General features: G+C 40.2%; 1 protein-coding gene across 1 annotated transcript; it reads left to right on the top strand.

Annotated features, from left to right (window-relative positions):
- The first annotated feature begins 1146 nt into the window (after nucleotides 1-1146).
- On the top strand, nucleotides 1147-6563 carry LOC147614580 (uncharacterized). Its single transcript, XM_086779858.1, has 4 exons — nucleotides 1147-1985; nucleotides 2075-3176; nucleotides 3623-3853; nucleotides 4111-6563. The coding sequence occupies exons 1-4, from the start codon at nucleotides 1444-1446 to the stop codon at nucleotides 6457-6459; spliced, it is 4224 nt and encodes a 1407-aa protein (XP_086635984.1). The 5' UTR covers nucleotides 1147-1443; the 3' UTR covers nucleotides 6460-6563.
- The last annotated feature ends 8435 nt before the right edge of the window (nucleotides 6564-14998 follow it).

Here is a 14998-nt window from a genome sequence, read left to right as displayed (position 1 = left end):
TTCCATTTGAAATGAGAAGAAGACAATTTCCAATAAAATTGGCATTCTGTATGAAATAAACAAATCACAACGTCAAACATTGTCAAACCTAGGATTATATCTATCAACTCCCGTATTCACTCCTCTCATAGACAATTATATGTTGCATTATTTCAAGCAAAATCATCAGTTACCTTAAAGATTTTCTTATTTAAAGAAGAACGCATAGAGACACAAACAAAGAATCTTAAAGAAAATACAACAAAAAATGTAGTATATAAGGAAATCTTGGATATGGCAAGATAATAAATAAAAAGGTAAAAGTAACAATATATAAAAATAAAAACGTATAAACAATAAATTTATTATTTGTTAAACCTCATATTAACCTTGCTTTTAAATCTCAAATCAAGAATTATGGGAAAACAATTCTCCATTACACAACAAACTCAAGTTGGTGAATAGAGGGTAAGCATTTTAATTTTAGAATAGACATGAAAATTAAACTAATAAAGCTTTTTACGTAGATTCGTATTCTTGGAGTGCTCTCCAATATCAGCAAACTTAATTGGAAAGCTACTAAAATATGCAAGCAAATACGGGTTTTAAAAAACCATAAATACGTTTAAAAATATCAATAATAAAAAAGTTTACTTAAAATATTTATTTAATCTATTTTGCAGATATCTACCAAATAAGGAGGAAAGAATTTATGCAAAAGTAAAAATTTTCCCCAGACAGTTCACTGTGCAGTAAGAAGTAAAAAGTAAAAAGTAAAAGAAAAAAGAATTTATGCAAAAGTAAAAATTTTCCCCAAAGCCACAGGGACAGTTCACTGTGCAGTAAGAATTTATGCAAAAGTAAAAATAATTGAATCCGGTCGGCAGAATATCTACACAGTTCACTGTTGTGCAGTGAGTGCTGTTCACACACACATCCATCATTCATGAGAAAAAGCTGTCAGGAAAGCAACAGCACTGGGACATCGTGCTTGACTCGGAGAAATTACCTGGAAGGGTCCAATACTAGTCCATCATTCATGAAAAAAAGCTGTCAGGAAAGCAACAGCACTGGGACATCGTGCTTGACTCGGAGAAATTACCTGGAAGGAGCCTTCCTTGACTCACCTGTGGAAGGATGACTCGAAGAAATTGCCTGGAAGGAGCCGGTTGAAACCATTGCGGCGAAGTTTTAAAAGCCTGTCTCCTCTAATGGAGACGAGAGGCACATAGCGCTAAGAGAGAGAGAGAGAGAGAAAGAGAGAAGCAGAGGAAGAGAAACGTAGTGGGGGGAGAGAGAGAGAGAGAGAGAGAGAGAGAGAAAGAGAGATGTTCAGGCAGGTTTTTTAGTCTCTTGGCAGGGACGATAGTTTTTAGTGTGGGGGCAGAGAGAGAGAGAGAGAGAGAGAGAAGCAGAGGAAGAGAAACGTAGTGGGGAGAGAGAGAGAGAGAGAGAGAGAGAGAGATGGATGTTCGACGCTCCCCGAGCACAGAAGCTACTCCGCCCCCAGCTCTTGCTCATCAGCCTTTGCATCCGTCTATCGGCACCCATGAGGTGTTTATCAGCCATCGTGGGATAGACATAAAGCGTGGATTTGCAAATATACTTTACTGTATCCTGGAAAGCCGTGGGATCAAAGCATTTCTGGACATGGAGGAGCTCCCTGAAGGAGACGATGTTCGCCCTTTCATGCTGGAAGCTGCCCGAAAAGCAATCATTCAAGTGCCCATCTTTACAAGCAATTACGCAGAGTCTAGGTGGTGTCTGGATGAACTTGTAGAGATGCTGAAGAGCACCAAGAGCTCTAGTAAAGCCAAGCTATTTCCGATCTTCTATGACGACGTGAAGCCAGAAGACCTAAGAAACAAGAATGACGGGCCGTTTGCAAAAGCTATCAAGGACCATCGAAGACGAGGCAAGCACAGCGAAAGCACGATCAAGGGGTGGGAAGATGCTCTGTGTGATGCCTCATGGCTCGAGGGCTTCCGCCTGGAGACCTTTAACAAGTACGAAACTTTTGTGTTTTGCAACCGTTTTTTGTTGTTAATCTTCTCACTTGTCACTAATCTATGCGATATTATCAAATTATGTGCAGACGTCAAGGACAGTTGCTGGAAGCTCTCGTAGAGAAGATAGCACAGGAGACGCAAAGCAGGATTCCCGTGGAGGATGACCTCAAAGCAGTTGGTTTGGATGAGAGGGTCCATGATGTGGTCGAGCTGTTTCGTTTGAAAGAAAAGGGAAGTGTGTACTTTGTGCTGCTTTGGGGCATGGGTGGCATTGGCAAGACCACTCTTGCTCACGCTATTTACAGGAGACTTGGAAAGGAGTTTCAAGCAGCAAGCTTTGTGGAAAATTGTCAGGATAAGACTCTGAGTCAATTACAGAATAAGCTGCTCAAAGATTTGCTTGAAAGGAGGTTCCAAGGGGACGATGCAGGAAAGAAGAAAGCGTGTTTAAAAGCTGGATTAAGGGAGAAGGAGGTCTTGATCATATTGGATGATCCAAAGAACTTTGAATCCATCGAGGAAATCATAGATCTGACATCCCTTCAGCCAGGAAGTCGAATGCTTGTAACATCCAGGAACCAAACAATATTTCCTCGCGACAATGATTTCTCTGATGTCTTCAGGGGTGAATGCTACAAGGTACAAGTCATGGACCGTGATGAGTCCTTGCGACTTTTGTGTCTGAATGCTTTCAGGAAGCCTTCGCCAGATCTAGGTTTTGAACAGCTAGCAAAGAAAGTAAGTGAAGCATGTGCTGGTCTTCCCCTTTCACTGGAGGTGCTTGGTAGGCATCTTAGGGTGAGGAAGGACAAGAAATTCTGGGAAGAAGCAATCAAGATTTTAAGTAGTAGCGCTACTTCGTACAAACGGATAGAGACTTGTTTGAAAGTTAGCTACGAGGCTCTTAGTAAGCATGAGCAGGAAATGTTTCTAGATGTGGCTTGCTTCTTGATTGGTGAAGACAGGCAGAGTGCCGAATACTTTTGGGAAAGCGATGATTTGGTAGAGGGTCCGATAAGTGGTCTAGAGAGCTTGGTAGATCTCTGTCTAGTGAAGGTGGATGAAAATGGGTGCTTGACAATGCACGATCACTTGAGGGATTTGGGGAGAGGCATTGTCAAACAGTCAGGCAAGTGGAGTAGGGTGTGGGATGATACCATTTTGACGCAAGTGCTGCGAAGTAACCAGGTGCGTTATCCACTTCTCTATTTACTTCTCTGTTTTCAGCACACATTTATGTTTGCAAACAATGCCGTAGGAAGCAAAGGCAACACAAAAACGAAAGACTACCAAGATTCAAATTGGCTGTTGTGAGTGTCCAGAAAGCAACTTGTTATACTGTTCATCCTTAACTTTTTACTCTTTGATTGGTCGCTTTTCCGTTTTTCCATCTTTGCACTTGCACTTGTTGTTTTGAAGCTTGTTTCTGGTGTGGAGGGTGGGTGGCTCTCCCAGTATTTCCATTTCAGTTGCTCTACACTAGATCTTACAATGTTTGTGCAATATCCATATATTTACTTTAGTGAATGTAGATCTGTACCAAGCATCTGCATTATGCTCCTCCAATGCCAGTACTACCGTACATGAGCGATAAAACACGATCCATGCAATGATGGTTTGGTTTGTGGTTGCAGGGTCTTGATCAAATCCGTGGGCTTGCCACTTCCCAGAAAAACTTGAATGCGAGTTTGCTTTCCCAAATGCGATCTTTACGATTGCTTTTTCTGCATGGAATATATCTGGAGGGTGATGATGAGGGGCTAAAAGCATTGGAAATAAGGTGGTTGAGATGTGCTCCTTCTAAAGAATTATTAGGCATGGAGTTTCTTACTGTGCTGGAACTCTGGTCCACTATGTACTTTGAGGTATATAGTCATTATTATTATTTTTTAATGTTCGAGTTGATCTGCAAACGTTTGTAATTTGATGAGATCTGACTTTAAAAAGTGAACTTTAACTTTACAAGAGAGAATTCAATTTAAAAAATCCCTGATTGCACAGTGATGATGAAGCTCCCATCTTCCCTTGAGCAGCTGAAAATTTGACAATACTTGCAGCTGTTAGAAGACTTTGGTCTTCTAAAAGTTTACATGTTCTGAACTTTGATTCATGTACTTTACAGATGAAACTTCCTTCTTCCTTTGGCCAGCTGAAAAATCTAAAGAGGCTTGACATGGATGAGTGCTCTGAGCTGCTGCAGAAGCTTCCAGAAGATTTTGGGTCTCTTGAAAGCCTAGAAGTGTTTTATGCAAGGGGCTCAGCAATCACGAAGCTTCCTTCTTCCTTCGGGCAGCTGAAAAAGCTACGGGAGCTTATCATGGATGAGTGCTCTAAGCTGGAGGAGCTACCGGAAGATTTTGGGTCTCTTGAAAGCCTAGAAAAGTTTAATGCATGGGGCTCAGCAATCACGAAGCTTCCTTCTTCCTTCGGGCAGCTGAAAAAGCTACGGGAGCTTAACATGGGTGGGTGCTCTAAGCTGGAGGAGCTACCGGAAGATTTTGGGTCTCTTGAAAGCCTAGAAAAGTTTGATGCAAGGGGCTCAGCGATCACGAAGCTTCCTTCTTCCTTCGGGCAGCTGAAAAAGCTACGGGAGCTTAACATGGGTGGGTGCTCTAAGCTGGAGGAGCTACCGGAAGATTTTGGGTCTCTTGAAAGCCTAGAAAAGTTTGATGCAAGTGGCTCAGCAATCACGAAGCTTCCTTCTTCCTTCGGGCAGCTGAAAAAGCTACGGGAGCTTAGGATGTGGAAGTGCTCTAAGCTGGTGGAGGAGCTACCGGAAGATTTTGGGTCTCTTGAAAGCCTAGAAGAGTTTGATGCAAGGGGCTCAGCAATCACGAAGCTTCCTTCTTCCTTCGGGCAGCTGAAAAAGCTACGGGAGCTTAACATGGGTGGGTGCTCTAAGCTGGAGGAGCTACCGGAAGATTTTGGGTCTCTTGAAAGCCTAGAAGAGTTTGATGCAAGGGGCTCAGCAATCACGAAGCTTCCTTCTTCCTTCGGGCAGCTGAAAAAGCTACGGGAGCTTAACATGGGTGGGTGCTCTAAGCTGGAGGAGCTACCGGAAGATTTTGGGTCTCTTGAAAGCCTAGAAAAGTTTAATGCAAGGGGCTCAGCAATCACGAAGCTTCCTTCTTCCTTCGGGCAGCTGAAAAAGCTACGGGAGCTTAAGATGTGGGAGTGCTCTAAGCTGGAGGAGCTACCGGAAGATTTTGGGTCTCTTGAAAGCCTAGAAAAGTTTGATGCAAGGGGCTCAGCGATCACGAAGCTTCCTTCTTCCTTCGGGCAGCTGAAAAAGCTACGGGAGCTTAAGATGTGGGAGTGCTCTAAGCTGGAGGAGCTACCGGAAGATTTTGGGTCTCTTGAAAGCCTAGAAAAGTTTGATGCAAGGGGCTCAGCGATCACGAAGCTTCCTTCTTCCTTCGGGCAGCTGAAAAAGCTACGGGAGCTTAACATGGGTGGGTGCTCTAAGCTGGAGGAGCTACCGGAAGATTTTGGGTCTCTTGAAAGCCTAGAAAAGTTTGATGCAAGTGGCTCAGCAATCACGAAGCTTCCTTCTTCCTTCGGGCAGCTGAAAAAGCTACGGGAGCTTAGGATGTGGAAGTGCTCTAAGCTGGTGGAGGAGCTACCGGAAGATTTTGGGTCTCTTGAAAGCCTAGAAGAGTTTGATGCAAGGGGCTCAGCAATCACGAAGCTTCCTTCTTCCTTCGGGCAGCTGAAAAAGCTACGGGAGCTTAACATGGGTGGGTGCTCTAAGCTGGAGGAGCTACCGGAAGATTTTGGGTCTCTTGAAAGCCTAGAAGAGTTTGATGCAAGGGGCTCAGCAATCACGAAGCTTCCTTCTTCCTTCGGGCAGCTGAAAAAGCTACGGGAGCTTAACATGGGTGGGTGCTCTAAGCTGGAGGAGCTACCGGAAGATTTTGGGTCTCTTGAAAGCCTAGAAAAGTTTAATGCATGGGGCTCAGCAATCACGAAGCTTCCTTCTTCCTTCGGGCAGCTGAAAAAGCTACGGGAGCTTAAGATGTGGGAGTGCTCTAAGCTGGAGGAGCTACCGGAAGATTTTGGGTCTCTTGAAAGCCTAGAAAAGTTTTATGCATGGGGCTCAGCAATCACGAAGCTTCCTTCTTCCTTCGGGCAGCTGAAAAAGCTACGGGAGCTTAAGATGTGGGAGTGCTCTAAGCTGGAGGAGCTACCGGAAGATTTTGGGTCTCTTGAAAGCCTAGAAAAGTTTAATGCATGGGGCTCAGCAATCACGAAGCTTCCTTCTTCCTTCGGGCAGCTGAAAAAGCTACGGGAGCTTAACATGGGTGGGTGCTCTAAGCTGGAGGAGCTACCGGAAGATTTTGGGTCTCTTGAAAGCCTAGAAAAGTTTGATGCAAGGGGCTCAGCGATCACGAAGCTTCCTTCTTCCTTCCGGCAGCTGAAAAAGCTACGAGAGCTGGAGGAAAGAAAGATTTTGGGTCTCTTGAAAGTCTAGAAAAGTTTTATGCACGGGTCCTTCTTCCAGCACCTAAAAATATGTGCATAGAAAATTTTGTTGAGTTTTTGTTCTTTATTATACAAATATTTATGTTTGACAAATTTATGTGATAAATTTTTACTAGATGTTTTTGTGGATTTTATTTAGAGTATTTTTTTTTCAATGCCACACCTAGCGGTGCTTATAGCAATGTTTATAAATACCGTTGAGCGATGCTTATAACGATGAAACGTAAAACACCACTAAAACTTCAATAAAAAGCATTGTTAATCCCTCATCTTGTTATAGTGAATATTATCACTCGTTGATTCCAAGCTAAGCAACAAGCGAATAAGCCAGTTAGGAAGCATGGCCAAAGAAGAAAAGTTAAGAAGATTGGGAATGGAGATCACCAAGTGAGCATTTAGAATGGCTTTGATTTAGTTAGTGAAAACCGCTTCAATTGAATCTAGTTATGAGGATCCAATTCTCAAAGTTCAAAATATCAAACCAATAAGAAAAGTGATGTGCATACTACTTCCAAGGGGATGAGAAATGCCCAAATGTTGAAACAAAGAGTGAGAGATTGGAATTGGGCAGGGCCTTGTCGTTCTTTGGAATGAGATCATCTCATGCACTTGTGCTTTACGTATGCTTGGATTTGATGTAAATGTACTCTTGCTTTGTTTACACACACATGCGCTCGCATGCTCATTTGGTTGTGAGATTGTTATAAAGAATTTGCTCTTCATTTTCACACTCACTCTCACGTGCTCATATTGGTCGCTTTTATAATGGTTTAAATTTTATCCTTATCTTTGATTTTTTTTATTTTTTTGTAGTCAAAATTGTGTTGCTCATTTCTTTTCCTGCACCTTGTGCCTCTCTACTATTTGTTGCTAGTGTTTTGCCGTGCAGTGTGTGTGTGAAGGAGCAGTCAGTAAGGACCCAGCAGTAGACGTTCAAGCTAGAGCCATAGACCTAGATCTATAAGGATTGGAGGGAGGTTGAGGTCAAGGAGGCCACCACTAGGCTCGCTACCAAGTTTTCCATTCTCAAGTAGCAAGTTGACCTCGCAAAGATTAAGGCCACCAAGATGGCACCTCACTCTTCTGTGTACACGTTTGTTTTTCACCTTCCCTTCTCTCTCTTGCAGTCCAGTGTTGACGTGGCCCAATTCACTTTATAGTCACTTCTTTGTCTCATTATCTTTTTCTCGCTTGCTAGTAGGAGCTAAAAGGAGGCTGTCATGATGCTCGCTCCGGTCTGTTTATGCTCTTCTTTGCTTGTTTGCAGCTATGAAAGTGGAAGCATGCTTAAAGGTACCACCCAGAATAAGATCCATTGGTATAACCAATTGTCCGAATCCCTCAAGACTCGTGCTCTTTGCAAACCAAAGAAGTTATGTGATTTGTAGAGATGGATCCATTTAAATCCGTATTTCCTTATCTAGAATTTGTGTTCTTGTATTGTGCTCATGGCAAATCTATGTACCACACAACTCAGTGCCCAATAATGTGTTAGAAATTACATAGAAAATTACAAACAATAAGGCCTAAATACCATGCAAACAACTCCATTAATAAATTCAAGTACTGAGATGATATCCAAAAAAAGGACCAAACCACCATTGAGGGCTATCAATAAGGCCCAAACACATCTATAGTGCCTCTATTGACAAGGGTTGCACGAGATTGTGGATTGTCAAAATCGAAATGCTCCAAATGTGGAAAACCTTGCGTTTCCAAAGCCTATGTATGATAAATGCAGTGTTAAGCATTTATTCATTGATTGCCCAAACCACCTAGTTGCTGTAGGCATCCATCAACATGGTTAGTATACAAAATGGATAGTTAGTTGCAGTGCCTTGAATATGCCCACATGCTTCCAAGAAAAGGCACACATACCTCGTAATAAAGTAAAATCCACGTCCAAATTGGTTGAGAAACATGTACCGCAGTAGAAAGCCAAAGAGTCCTTACAAGCCCAACAACTTTTTGAAACACATACAAATTTGTTTGAGGAGGAAAACTATAGACACCTTACTCATTTGACATGAGTGAGCTTTGTTTTTCCTACTCTTCTTGTGTCTTTAAAAAAAGTCTTGAGATTGTAGTTCCCTTTTTGGATGAGCCTAGTTCTTGAGTTTCTTTGACTATTTTAAGGAGTCCTCCCCATGCAATTTTTATTTGTCCTTGTGTTTTGAGGATTCCTCCCCATGTAGTTTTTATTTGTCCTTGTGTTTGAGTTAGTATTTGATGATGTATTGTCAAAAAGTACTAACGTGAATCAAACCCGAAACCTAAGACTTAACAACATGGAAAAGCACATTACCAACATAGTTGCAATATCTTGATCATGAGTGCAAACCACATATTTTACTTGATGTCCAAGTACAAATGGTCTCTAGTTAGGAGCAAGAGGAATTGATGAGACGGAGGTGTTCCTATTCTTGAAACCAAGGGAGAAAAAAGTGGACAATGAGAAAAAAAGAAAGAAGGTTATGTTTGACCATCTATCTAAAACACCTGCCTTTGGCAATATTCTTTTTTGCAAATCTCAAAATTGGATAGTGTGTAAGTCTATCAATGTAAAGATCTATTCCAATACTTGAAGAATAGGTAGATGTATTAACATCATTATTGCATATTGGCTCATTGATTTCATTTGATGAAATCAAAGGTAGAAGATCTTCATTTGTGGTGCATTCTTCAAACTCTGAATGATTTTATTGTACCTCTTTGTTCTCATTGTTTGTTGTGTATTCTTTTGATCCTTTGGATCATGACTGGATCCTAGGTGAAAAATAAATGCAAAATACATGCACGGTCAGCCACATTGAGCATAAATTGACAATTTTCTCTCAAAAGGAGAAATGAAATTGGACTTTAGTATTGAATTTGAGAATTCAGAGGATATACAAGAAGAAATGGAAGAAACACCTACTCTAGAAAAAGATATCAAGACTAGAACCTACTCAAGGATAACTAATAACACATGTATATGAGAATACTATGTAGATTCCAAATGTTCAAATGCTAAATGAAGAAGACTTGAGGCTAAGGAGGATGATTTATCTAAAAGCACACAACTGTTATGAAGAATGCCAAGCTAAACTAAACATAATTATGGACCACAACCTCATCACAAAGGATCTTCGGAAATGCATTAGCCAAGCAACATTGTTGGCAACAAAATGTATGGATCCAGCTTATGAGCTCTACAAAAGCTCCAACCATGGGTTACATGAATTACATGGGTTACATGAATTATGACATTTTGGTTGATGGCACAAACATTGTCTACCTTAGTAGTTGTCATTCCACAATAACTTGTGTGAAAGAAGAGCAAAGCTTCTTCTCAAAAAATCTCATCAATAAAAACCACTATGAGCCCTAGCCTGACCTTGCCACCATCACCAACCTCTCTCCTGACCATCAACCTCCCCTCTTGTTAAAAGCCCAATAATGAGAACAAATGAACAGGAGTCAAATGCTCATCGACATCTATATCATCAAAATAAGCTTTACTATGTCAAAGCCACTAGCGTTGTCATTAACATTGTTTCCTACTAAATCATCAAAGGAGCAAGGACCAATAAGAAACATTGTATATTCTAAGGCTCTATCTCTCGAAAAAGGGAAAAAATAGAATCACAATACTTCCAAGGCATGTAAAGGTGGGTAGAAAATAAAAACATTAGTAGCATAAGGCTACTTCTTCAGGGGCAAGATGAAAATCTGGCCTACCATACAAATCAACACCTTGTTCTCAATGAAAACCACCAAAGAAGATAAACCCATAGCATAAGGCTACTACAAGGGCAAGATGCAAATCTAGCCTACCACGCCAATCAACACCTTGCTCAATGAAAACCATGGAAGCCACCAAAGAAAATAACCCCATAGCCTTATACATACAAATCTCCACAAGCGTTTCCAAAAGATTTGCCTATTTAACAACTGCGAATACCAAAGAAAATTCTACAAGCCCATGCATTTTACCAAAACAACACTAAAATTTGGATCTCTAAGTTGAATACCAAATTCCATATGCCTACAACAAAGAAATCAACTAAACAAAGGAGGCAACACCCTAAAGCTTCAAAGGTAAAGCAAATATGGGTGTTCAAAGATCCAAAGGTAAAGCAAATATGGTTGTCCAAACATTAACTTCAATCTCAAGAATATTATGATGGCAATCCCATCATTTGGTTGCATAAAGCATATAAACCACTGAAGGCCTCATTACCAGCTTCAACCTCAAATGCACAATTTAATTCTAAGAAATAATAGAGGCACAAATAGTAGCAAGAAGTCCAAAAGAACCCTATTAAACCAATTCAAGAGGTCGTAAGAACTTGCTTGTGTAAACAAAAACAACATTAGGCCATAAAGCTCATCTTTGCCCATGGTGACCATCGATTTCAACTAATAGAAGGCTCACACAATTCACTGATTTTAAGCCTATGTTTTTAAGTGACCATGGAAGGAACAACCATAAAAACTTCCTTCATTACTAGAATATGACAACAAAGTTTCTTGAGGCACAACATCTACTTGATCCATCGTGTTAAAGAATCAAGTAAGGATAGGATTTGATTCATCACTCCTTTTTTTGATCTTTTCCTTACTGGCTCTAGAACATCAAGTCCATCTGACAATCCTTACTTGTGTGGGAGATACCGTAGAACACCTTATTTGGGTTGGTTTAGATTTTTTCGCTTCATCTTAGCGCATTGCTGAACCTTGGATTGTCGAGACGATAGCTCTTACTTTCTTTGTTATAGCTCAGCAGGCACGTGTGCATGTGCTAAGCCATTGGACACATGAAAGGTAACAATCCCAATGTCATGATGATAGATTAAATCCACATGATTCGCTTGATGATAATTTGTTACTTTTGAATCATTTCTAGGCTTTGGATTCTCATAACTTTGAGCTCAAGGTCAAGCATGACAATATTCTTCTCATTACCACAAGGAGATATATAAATTCAATATGCTACTACCACCAAACATGCTTCTATGGAAAGTTGGATGGCCTTGCCCAATAAAAGGGGACATTGGTGGTTCTTGCCCACAAGGGGAGGAATGTCGAAGGTTCTGGCCCCAAGAGAACCTCTATGGGGGATGATAAATGTTGGCATGTCTCATTTGCAAGATGATTCTACCATTTCAAAGCGAAACCTCCTAGTTTGGTGGGGAGGAGAAAGAATGTAACAAAGATGGAGAAAGATGAGATCAACACTTATTTATAGAAGTGGTAAAAGTTGCATTAATTACAAGACTCTAGGGAACTTATTCACACTCGAAATGAGCTTAACCCTTAGACTTCAAGCACACCCTTCCTTGGGAACCACAATGTTGGTATTACCCTCTAAGTAGCTCTAATGCTAGCCATTTCTCACTATGGGTAAATCAATGTGGTCCTTGCTTGTGTTGTGTTCTACAAGTTGTTTTGAGTGGGTTTAGATGGTTTAGGTCTGGATTTGGGAAGGTGAGGCTTTGTGGGGATCCAAACCTTGATTTTTTCCCCCTTGGTGGGCTAATGATGGTAGTAAGTCCTTTTGAACCCATTTTTGTGTGATGCTTTGGTGGATGGTAGTGTTACCCTGGGTTTTAGGGGAGAGGTGCTTTAGATGACAAGGGTGCCCCACAAGGACCTACCTTCCCACAAAAACCCAAGCTACAAGTGGCACCCCAAGAACCCACTTGGATCCAAAGTCATGGCAAGGATGAGCAATGCCACCATTCCTTGGATCACCTTACCATTATAAAAAATCAAAGTTTAAAAATTTTATCAAAGTGCCACTAGAAAAAATAATGGAATACTCCAAATGAAGTCCACCAAAACATTTAGTAAAAATTTATCACATAAATTTGTCAAACATAAATATTTTTATAATAAAGAATAAAAATTCAACATAATGTTATAATATGTAGAAAGGTAAATAATGATTTATATCCTTTTATAGAACTATCATCAATGTCATCTTACAACAAATCCATACAAGTCAACTGGTCTATCTCTAATTTTATCAATGTAAAGTCCTATTCCAACACGTGAAGAATAGGTAGATGTATTATAATTATTATTGCATATTGCCTCATTGATTTCATTTGATGAAATAAAAGGTAGAAGATCTTCATTTATGGCGCATTTTTCAAACTGTGGATGATTTTATTCTACCTCTTTGTTCTCATTGTTTGTTGTGTATTCTATTGATCCGTCATGTATTTCTAAGAACTGACAATCTTTCGATAGCTCCTCCAACTACTTAGAGCACTTATCTAAGCCAATCTTGTGGTAGCTCTTCCAACTACTCAGCTACCCGAAGGAAGGAGGGAGCTTTGTGATTGTTGAGCTCCCTGCATCAAACTCTTCTAGACTTGCAAGAGACCCAAAAATTTATGGTAGCTTGGAGCATTGCTTCATGTTAAGCTTTTGTGACTTTTTCAGATCCTTGAAGGAAGAAGGAAGGCTCGTGATTGCTAAGCCCCATGCATAAAACTCTTCTAGACTTTTAAGAGACCCAAAATCTTCTAGTAGCTCCTCCAGCTCAATGTAGTGATGCATGTCAAGCTCTCGTACCTTTTTCAATTGCCCGAAGGATAAAGGGAGCTTCCTGAGATGAGCTCCTTGCAGAAAACTCTTCTAGACTTTTAATATGCCCAAAATCCTCCAACTTAGAGCACTCATACATGTCACGCATCTGTAGCTTTTTCAGCCCCCTCGAAGGAAGAAGGAAGCTTTATTGAGCCCCTTGTAGAAAACTCTTCTAAACTTTCAAGAGAACCAAAATCTTCCGGAAGCTTCGTGATTATTGAGCCCCTTTGCAGAAAACTCTTTTAGACTTTCAAAAGAACCAAAATCTTCTAGTAGCTCCTCCAGCTTAAGGAACCCTCCCATGCCAAGCTTCCGTAGCTTTTTCAGCTCCCTGAAAGAAAAAGGAAGCTTTGTGATTGATGAGCCCCCTACATCAACCTCTTCTAGACTTTCAAGAGACCCAAAAAATCTTCTGATAGCTCCTCCAGTTTAAGGCACCCTCCTATTCCAAGCTTCCATAGGTTTTTCAGCTGCGTGAAGGAAGAAGGAAGCTTCATGCATAAAACTCTTCTAGACTTTCAAAAGACCCAAAATCTTTTGGTAGGTCCTCTAGCTCAGTGCAGTGATGCATGCCAAGCTCCCATAGCATTTTCAATTCTGCGAAGGAAGAAGGGAGCTTCCTGATTGTTGAGCTCCTCGTGAAAAACTTTTCTAGACTTTCAAGATACCCAAAATCTTCAAGTAGCTCCTCCACCTTAGACCACTCATACATGTTGTAAGATTCCTCTCCCCCCAGCTTTTGAGGTATACAGGAGTCAGAACCTCCCTTTCTGATCTTATAATTATTCCCCTCTCTGAAATAAAAGAAAGATTATGTTTTACCATGTTTTGACCTAGAGAGAGAAAATATCTAGAGAGAGGTAGTCCAAAATTGAGATATTTTTGGATATAAAAATCCTCCTAGTGTCTAAAATAGGTTCCCCTGAAACAAAAATTCAAAAAGAACTTTCCAATGTGCAATTGGAATTAATTGGAAATAGGTATAAAGGACCTTAGCCTAAGGGTCTAGATTTTCAAAAAAATTTGGATTATGGTCCATTTAAGGTTCCTATGGGCCAATAGGATCAATCCATGTGTGGGGAGAAGATAAATCCAATTTGTAAAAGAAGATACCCAAAAATGAGTGAATGCCCACATAAGATGAAGAGTTGACTATGTACAAGGCTTATTAGTAAAAGACTATGAGTATTACAAAAAAAATGAGATATTTTGGGTATAATGATTCCATTTTGACACATGTGTAAGGAAGGGGAGTCCCTTCAAGGAGGCGCCTACTTCATATGCTTGAATGAGTTTTAAACTAAAAAATAATGTGATATTTTTATCTCTCCTCTCTCTTGGATCAAACCAAATCAAAAGGGAACCAAACTAGGTCCAAATCTTGTCCAAATTCAACCAAACTGAACTTGAAAAATTCTAGAAATTAGGTGGACTTGGTTAGAGGCCTCCCTCTCTCCTATAAATAGATCCTTAGCCCTTTGTAAAAAAATATGAGAACTATACTATGCCAGTATTATGTTGAAATAATGATAATTTTTACTATTCTCTAAAATTCTCTCCAAATTGAAGAAATTGGAACTTCCCTCTTTCTTCAATCTCCATTGGTGACTCCATCAACATACCAAATCAATTGATTGGTTGGGGGCCTCTACCGTGATCAAAGAATCAAGTAATTTGTAAGGTAAAGGGTGAATTTTGGTCTTTTTCTATAATTTCTCAATGTTTCTCTCTTCTCAACCCCTCTCAAGCTTGAGAAGCTTAATTGGAATGGATTTTTAATGCTATTGAAGTTAATTGACGAATGGTAGTAAGGAAATACATAAATTTCCATTTATGCTTAATTTTAATGGTTTTTATGTAATTTCTCTCTCTCACTCAAAGAATGATCATGTCCATGACCTATTCTCAATCCAAATGAAGCTTCTTTTGAAGCTTTTCCCTAATCCAAG

The sequence above is a fragment of the Cibotium barometz genome, chromosome 41 (assembly GCF_041138505.1).
Source record: "Cibotium barometz isolate CiBa-2024 chromosome 41, ASM4113850v1, whole genome shotgun sequence".
Taxonomy (NCBI): Eukaryota; Viridiplantae; Streptophyta; class Polypodiopsida; order Cyatheales; family Cibotiaceae; genus Cibotium; species Cibotium barometz.
Note: the sequence above shows the minus strand (reverse complement) of the source record. Positions and strands in the feature narration are given on the sequence as shown.